Source organism: Tursiops truncatus, chromosome 18, assembly GCF_011762595.2.
Source record: "Tursiops truncatus isolate mTurTru1 chromosome 18, mTurTru1.mat.Y, whole genome shotgun sequence".
NCBI lineage: Eukaryota > Metazoa > Chordata > Mammalia > Artiodactyla > Delphinidae > Tursiops > Tursiops truncatus.
Genome location: NC_047051.1, coordinates 9,133,137 through 9,142,357, shown reverse-complemented (window position 1 = coordinate 9,142,357; position 9,221 = coordinate 9,133,137). Strand labels below are relative to the sequence as shown.

General features: G+C 33.6%; 1 protein-coding gene across 7 annotated transcripts in view; it reads right to left on the bottom strand.

The window, feature by feature from the left end:
- Window positions 1-5,797: 5,797 nt before the first annotated feature.
- PDS5B (PDS5 cohesin associated factor B) overlaps window positions 5,798-9,221 on the bottom strand; it is a 197,207-nt gene continuing 193,783 nt past the window's right edge. For all 7 annotated transcript variants that reach the window (XM_033843432.2, XM_073795032.1, XM_033843433.2 and 4 more), the window contains one exon: window positions 5,798-8,563. In XM_033843432.2, coding sequence (XP_033699323.1) covers window positions 8,528-8,563 — 36 coding nt within the window. In that variant the 3' untranslated portion in view covers window positions 5,798-8,527. The remainder of the gene's footprint in view (window positions 8,564-9,221) is intronic.

Here is a 9,221-nt window from a genome sequence, read left to right as displayed (position 1 = left end):
TTTTACCCAGAGATAAACAACAACGATAAAAAGACAAACAGCTAAATAGAAAAATGCGCAAAGAATATGAACAAGGAAATCTGGCACTTCAGCACAAAGACATTAACAGGAAAGATCATTTACTGCATCATTTGTAACAGTGAAAAATGTAAATAACCCAAATGCCCATCAACAGAACAGTGATTAAATAAATCATGGCATACGTATACAATGAACCTTATGCAGTTGTTAAAAGGGTGCAATAGACTCTTATGTGCTGATAGCTTTATAAAAACATTTAGCAGAGGAAAAAGTTGTAGAAGGGTATAGTATGGTCCCACTTACATAAAAACAAGATATACAGGTATATATAAGCAAGGAAGTGAGACTGAAATCCTGATCAGGTGAAACGAAGGGTGATTTTCATATTTTGCTCTGAATGCCTGTGTTGTTTCTACCTCCTTTCTATGGGAAAGGATTTAGGAAGTACCTGTGTAAGGTTTTAAATCAAAAATGACGTTCAGCTGGCTGTTACTTACTGTGAACGTTGTCTGTTTATTTGAATAATGGAACTACAGAACTCAGGTCTAACAATTACTAGTTATGAACAGTTTGAGGCTTAAAAACAAGGTAATTGCTTCTTCAGAGCAAACTACTAAGCTAATCTTACAGTGAACTAACTGGACTAGTTTAGTAGTCCCTTAAACTATATTGTAGTCCCTTAAACTGTATTACACACCCTTCTAAAGCGGTCATGTGAAAAGTCCTAATAATTTCCTAGCTTCCTTCTTTTGCTCTGAAAATCCATCGGTAGCTCCCTTAACTGGCTTTGTAACTCAAAGCCCTAAACTATGTTCTCCCAAAATACTTCTGCAAGAGCATCTCCCCACTACCCAACCACAACGCAGATAAAGTTCTCCCCTTCAGCCAAGTTGATCTCAATTCCCAAATGAACATGTGCGGTATGCACCCAAGCTCCAAACATCCACATACTATCTATAAGGGGCTAACAGTATTATCACCTCTCCAGGATTTTTTTCATGATAACTAGGGGCATCCAAGGGGCATACGCAGAAGACTACCTAGTGAACCAGTTAAACCCATCCACCAAAGAATGTAAGTTATGTAAAGTAAATAAATTTACATTTTTATCCATCACTATCTAAGATTTGTCTGAAGCATTTTATATGCTTTCAATAAATAGAAAGCAGCCTGGGTTTAAGTAAGTTATTTAAATTCTAGTCCAAACCAATGGCATAAGTATTACTTCAGACCATCAACTCTGGCTCTACTCTGTGACCTTTGGGCAAGTCTAGGTTTCTTTATAAAATGTTGATAATACACATTTCTCACAATGGGAGATAATGTAGGGAAACAGGTAACAGAGTATCCAATAAAATGTGGCCAATGCTAGGTTATCACCTTGACTCGGAAATTCCAACATAATTTGAGAATTACGTCACTACTTCTTTAAGACTTATTAATATTTATTCAATCAATGTTGGTTTGATGATTAATATTTGAGGTAGTACCGAAAGGGCATAGCTTTGGAGTAAAACACATGTGATCGACCCCTCAGTCATCACTTTAGAGATGAGGACTCTTGAGTAAACCATTACAATCTCTGACCCTCAGTTCCCACATCTGTTAAAGGGCATACCATCAATGACCACAGAGCTACAGTGAGGACTACATGAGATGACAGTGTATGGAAAGTTTTTAGTAAGTTTATCTGGCACAATAAATTAACAGACTTCTTCGTCTTAAATCGAACAATTTTTAATGTCTTATCTACATTTTAATAAAGTAAAGTTAATTTAATTATTCAATAAACGTTTTTGAGTACTATGTACACTAGGCACTGTGCTGTGTGCTAGAGATAAACTAGTAAAAAAAAACAAAACACCACCTCTGTCTTCCTGTCGTTTACAATGTTGGAGGCAGTAGGACAAGCGTTAATCAAACAATTCAAATGCCAACTGTGCTAATAAGCTCTATAAACAGGTAAACTAAGGGGGCGGATAACAGTGGGGTTTGTCCTGATCACAGAAATCTAGAAAGGCTTCCTAGGGAAAATTCTTACTTGTAGTGTATGAAACAACTAGACGCAGCAGAAAAAGGAAGAGTGCTCCAGGCAGAATGAACAGACTATTATTTTATCGTTTGAATGTCTATATACCTTTATATGCACCCTAATAACTTGTACCTCTGGCAGCTAGGTATAAGGGGACTGAAAGACTAGCCTAGCTGACAGAGACTAAGAAGAAAAGACTGGCTGGATAGGACTGACCAAAGATGCTGAGCTTTGTAGGGCACATTATCCTAAACGCAATGGTGTAGTGTTATGGGATTGGAGGGTTTATACTGTAGGGTTGTTGCTGTTGCTGCTGCTGACAGGATCACTGTATTTCAAAATATAGTCTGGCTACACTGTGAAAATAAATTTGAGGTCAGGCAAGAGCAAATGTGAGCAGACAAGTTTGGAGACAAAGAAATGAGAACTACTTTTTTTTAATACACTGATGAAAAAAAGTAGAAAAATTCCAGGAATAATCAGAAGGTAAAATCAACAGGACTTGATGACACAATGGATATGAGCATAAGGAAGAGGAGTTGGGAGGTAATTTCTAGATATCTGATCTGCATTGCTAGCTGAATGCTAGTTCTATTTTCAGATATATAAAGACGACCAGATCCAGGAAGGACAGGTTATGCACTCAGTTTTAGACATGTTGAGTCCAAAGTATTTTTTTTTAATTAAAAAATAAGAAAGAAAAACAGGTCCAGATCTTGCCACTCTCCTACTCATCAAAGCCCTGCAGTGGATTCCCATCAAACTCTGAACAAAAGTCCCAAGAGGCATACAGGTATGATCTGATTCTTTGCTATCTTCTGAATTTCTCTCCTGCCCTTTTATCCCTTGGTCACTTTCACTCCAGAAACACTGCCTTCTTGAAATCCTTGATGTACTTATTCTTCCCTAAGGACTTTTGTACGTACTCTTCCCTCTGCCCATAATACTTTTTCCCCCCATATGGCTTGATTCCTTCACTTAATGCAAGTCCATGATCAGATGTCACCTTCTCAAAGAACCTTCTTTGCCTGTCCTATGTAAAACAGTCTTCCTGCTGAGAGGCTGGGCTGGAGAGAAAAGCTGAATGACATCTCTGGTATTCTTGCAAGGCGTGTCACATAATACAAGTCTTACTCCCAAGACTTTTGAAACAAGTTTGAGTCTAACAAAAGCTGCAACCCAAGCCCAACTCCACGGATTGAGGTAATCAAGCCCTAAAATGCCTAACAGAAAAACAAGGCAAATTCTCTCCTGGTGGAAAATGACATCAACTTCAATCCTTCAGTTCTTTTATAAACATTCTCCTGCAGAAGGGGAAAAAATTAAAAGCCCTATAAAGTGAGAGAAAGAAGTGTGACCAGGAAAAATGTGACTGGTAATCAAGAAAAAAAAGAACTAGGCAATGGGATCAGATCCACAGATGATGCAGATGTTAGACTTAGTTATATAATTCAAATGTTTGCCAGCTGTATTTTTTTTAAATGGGAGGAAAGAGTAAAAAGACAGAGACATTCAAAAGAAAAATGAAATCTATAAAATATAACTGGACATTGTAAAACTAAAAAATACAATATTTGAAGTCAATTAATTGGGTTGATTAAATGGAAGACTGCACAGTGCAGAAGGCAGGCTTGATAAATCTGAAAGATGGGTCAACAGAAAACACCCAAACAGATGCACAGAGAGAAAAAAAAAAAAAAAAAGCAGAAAGATCAGGGAAGAAAATAAAAAGCACATGGGACACAAACAGTAAAGTATATTTATAACTGTAGTGTCAGAAAGAGAGAAGTGATAATAGAGTAGAAGCAATATGTGAATGGATAATTTTTCACAAATGATGGAATACTTCAACCCACAGATTCAAGAGCTCAGTAAACCCCAAGCATGATAAATAAAATGAAAAACATAAGTACGCTCAGCACAGTCAAACTGCTAAAAACAAAGATAAAGAGAAAATCCTAAAAGCAGCCAGAAAAAAAACACACATTACCTACAAAGAACAAAAAGGTTTTAAGGTGACTTACAACAAAAAATATGAAAATCAGAGGACAACAGAATGCTAACTTTTAAGTTGCCAAATAAATAAAACTGCCAATCTAGAATTCCATATCCAAGGAAAATACCCTTCAAAAATGAAGGTGTGATTAAGACCTTTCAAACAAACGCTGAATGAGTTAACTGCCCCCAGGCCTGCAGCATAAGCAATATTAAAAGTTCTTCAGGCTTAAGAAAAATGAATTAAGATGGAAGCACAAAACTACCAAAAAAAATAAAAAATAAAAAAGTGCAAAGAAAAAATGTATGTATAAACAAGTAAGAAAACTATTGAAAGCATAGATATTCCGACATTTATAACCACAAAATATATAACAACTATAGCACAAAGAGTAGAGGCGCAGCAAATGAAATTGAACTGTTTTCAAATCCTTGCATTGTTCAGAAGGTGGCAAAAACATTAATATAGTGCAGACTATAATAGGTGAAATACAGATATTATAATCTGTAGGGTAACCACTGAAATAATAATACAATCGGGTGTAACTAAAAAGCTAATAAAAGAGACAGAATAGTAAGAAGTACTTTACCTAGCCAAAGGAAGGTAGGAAAAGGAGAAAATAAAGGAATAAAGAAAAAATTGGCAAAAAAATAGCAATAAAAGCTACAGTATCAGTGATTATACCAAAAATAAATAGTCTAAACACTCTAATTAAAGAACAAAGATTCTAAGATTGGATAAAAGAACAAGACCAAAGTATAAAATGTTTACATGACATGCACTTTTAAACATAAGGACATAAACAGGTTGAAAATAATGGAACAGAAAAAGTTTTGTCACGCAACCAATAGTTAAAACAAAACTGGCTATCAATTATCAGATAAAGTAGGCATGAAGTATTCATACAGCTAACAAATGATGTTTTATAATTATAAAAGTGTCACTTCATCATAAAGACATTAACAAACCTAAATTTTACTGAATAATGCAGCTTCTAAGTATATAAAATAGCTTCTCCTCCAATCATTTCTACTCTCTATCCTGCTTTCCTTTTCTAATCTCCATACTTTTCACAGTATGACATTATATATTATTACTTATTGTTTTCCTTAGTCCCCCACCTCTTTGTGGAGAATGTAAGCTCCACAAAGGCAGAGACTTATTCTATCCTGATCACACTATATCCTCTGTAACTAGCCTAGCACATAGTAGGTACTCAATAAATATTCACTGAACAAATTAATAAAACTGTCACTACAGTAACTTATTTTCTTAGTGTTTACTTTTAAAGTTTATATTATACATTTCTTTTCTTCAGTTATGCAACCTTTTAAATAATACTTAGTAAGTCTCTGCCAGCCAAGATGTTGCATGAGAAGTTTAAACAAGAAGTCTGAAAAATGTTACTAGGAAATATATTTCCTCTTTATGAAACAAAGCCTCCAAAATTAAAAATCACTAAAATGTGCCTTCCTCCATTTAGTAAACGTATTTAAATATATATAGATAGATTCACATAAATAAAATAATACAGTTATATATTAGCTTTCATGTTTATTCAACTTCACAGAAAATCCAAAAGTGTGTCTGAAAATTGATTATCTATCTAAATACCAACTGTTCATTACGGTGACATAATACTATGTGGTAGGGGAGATATGCCTAAGTTAAACAAAGTCTTAAATTCCTGACATTCTTTAAGTGGGCAAAAGGAAAATCAAAAATCAAACTTACAAGTTATAAGAAAATACAGAAAGTAATGTAACCTTTAATACCCGGAACAAGTTTTACAGCCACATTTGTAATTTACATATACAGTGGAGATCACTGAAAAAGCTTCCTGTTGCACTGCAGCAAGAAATTTTATTATAGTGTAGATTAAACGGATTTGCTACAGAGTGCAGCAAGACAACCTCACTGAAGAATCATAAGATCTTCATAATGGAACTTGTTACAGTGAGTTAAATATTTTCTTAACTTTTTTATACAGTATATATTTTCAAAATGAACATTATCACTGAAGAGTTTGCTAACCACTGTTAGCAATTAACGTTTTACACATACTTAATTTTACTTTAGTTACAGTATGTGGTTCTCCAAATGTTAGTACATGAAATGTTAAGTTTCAACATAATGAGATAATCCCCTAAGATGACTCAGGACATCAAAACTTTGATCATTATTGCACCTATTTTTTCTACAGAAAAATGGAAAATTTACATCATAATCCTCCCAAAAAGTGAACAGACAAGTTATAAAATCACAGACTCACTGTCATTGAACAAAATCTACAATGAACATTTTTTGTGAACTGATGTACAGAATTAAATGTGCAGTGAAATTTGGTTAACTATGATCATGCAAATAAAAATCCTCCACAATCATTTTTTCACTGTTTTATAAAATGGTCTTAAAGATATACTCCCATAAACATTTCCGGTGCAATTTAGTCAACGACAAAAATACAAAGCTATCCCTTATTCTTTATTTTATAGATTTAAAAACATGCCTTTGTACTGCTGAAATAGAAATAGTGTGTTTGGGAGAACTGAGCTAATGACACATTTAAAAACCAACTGTATCTTGGTCCAACATTAGCTGCCTTGATATACAGCAGCCTCCCATAATCACTGGTGTCAGTACTGTTGTAGATGAAGAATAGTTAAATATTGAGAGATCAAGACACAATTCAAAACTTTTTTTTAAAAAATAAAAGGCCGTTTCATAAACATGAAGAAATCTTCAAAAGAAAAATAATCACATCAATTGTGATATACACTGGAAAATAGTAAAATGTCACTTTCCAAAATAGTTTCTTTATTATATCCCCCATCTATTATAACCAACTTGGAAATATACCTTAAACATAACGGCATATTAAATGAAAATGCTCCATTATCCATTGTGATAAATTTAATAAGTTAGAATACGATTTTCTTTTCTGATGGTAACCATGAAAAAATGAAAGAACAGCACCTGAAATACTAAAATGAATTTAGGAAAGCATTAAGTTGTAACCTATATGTTTTGGTTGAAAATACAGTTCATAAAACTGTATAAAGGATGCTGCCTTTGTTTCTATATTTTGTAGATTACAACAAAGAAAAAAGATATGCTCTAAACCCAAATATATTTCCACTTCTCCCAATCTGGACAAAGTGGAATTCCATTCGAAGTTCATAAGATTGTGAACCTACAGTAGCTCATATAGTTGGATATATCACTCCCACCCTGCCCCTCCCCCCCAGAAACAATTTTTGGCTCCAAAATAAAGTACAATAATAAACTCTTGATGAAAAACTATGTTATGGGGCAATCTATCATATACTATGGCTAAATACGAATTTACAGAAAAGAGCACATCCCATTTTCAGCACTTTTTTTCATAAACATGCAACTCACTATAAAATACAAAACACTTGCTTTCAAGAACAGCTTTATAAAGACACACTGCATCAATAAAATTTTTTTCTTTCTGATTAACTTTACACTGTTATGGAGAACTGAAACATTTCTAATGTGTATATATCAGATTTTATATTATAGTGTAATAATTTGCATTTTCTGAATATAATGTTCAAGAGGAAATATCTATACACAATAACATTCTAGACTATTAAAAACTAATTCAAACTGCAGAATTTTATTGATACAGTAGATTAATAAAAACTGAAAAGGGATGATAAAATGGGATAAAGAACTCAGTACATTATTTTTATAACACACTCTTTAAAATTATAATATTTTAAATCTCTCTCTTTTTAAAATTTTCCTTGCCATGAAAGGCCAGAAAATTCTGGGACCAATACTGAGGTGTAAAATAATCAAACAACTTCAGGACTATTCCACAGTTTGCGTGGCGTCCTCCCATCAGAGGCATTGTTCAGGTGTAATGGCAGACAATTTAGCACCTCTGAAGATTAAGGGTGCCCAGGAGTAAACACTAGGTAAGATACACAAGGGAAAGCGATCATTTTAACTCTCCAACAAATTGTGACATCAAGAAAATGACACCATTTGTTGAAAAAAAATTTTCACAGTAAAACTGCAGAGAATACAAATACAAACACTGACAGATTACTGCTTAAGATCTATCCTAACAAACTCTTTTCAAATCAATAGATCCAATAAACAGCTGGGTACTGTCAGTTTAAAGCCGCAGATAAAAGCTATACAAGCACTTTAGAAGTCAGAAACATTAAAAAAAAAGAAGAAGAAAAAATATATTTACAAGTTTCTTCTTTATGTCTACATAGCCATCGCACATTAGACTTTTTCACAAGACTCCATAGTCAATGTTATACCGTGCGCATGGCTAAAGCACGTGACCACAAATACATGAGGTCATCAGAGTAAGGTCCAACTGTCCACTCTTCAGCAGTCCCACTTTGTGCATCAAAGGCTTTACTCAGCCTGAAGCTTGACAAAAAATTATTTTTTTCAAAGCTTTCACATAGAAAGTTATTAATGACATTTGTTCATCGCCTTTCTCTTTTAGAACTTCGCCGCCGTACCTTGAAAGAAATATCACCAGATGCTTAATTAAAATGGGTACATATTAATTAGACACAGCAGTAATTATTTTTTAACCAATCATTATTCTTACATGTTCTTGATTTTCTTTGCTTTTCTTTCCTCAAAACCTTTCTCCTATGTTAACTTCCTGCCTTGACATCACACATTTAGACGTACATAATACATGAATGCCCATAAACAGCCTTTCTCAGGATAGCAAAACAGAGAACTATTTTACTTTTCTATTTAATAATTTTAAAGAGAAATGAACAGAAATCAATGCCAACAGCAAGAAAAACAATTGCAAATATCACCTTTTTACTTATGTTTCTGTAGTAAAAGAAAACATTTAATATTTATGAATTTAGGCTCACAGCTGTCTTTCTCAGAAAACAGCTATTGAGTTTGGATCATAACAACTATCAAATACATATAAATAATCTGAAATTCAGACATATTACCACTTACTGGCAAGTACTAATGAAAGCATAAAACTTTAGTTCAAAAAAGATCAGTATTAACAAGAGGAATACAAATAGAACAGGATTTTAATTTAATTAATTTACAGTATAGTTTTTCTTTGATGAAGACACCAGTCACTATGTACAACTCTTCAGCCTTATTTTTACACCCCCCTAAAACCCTTTACAAACAAGC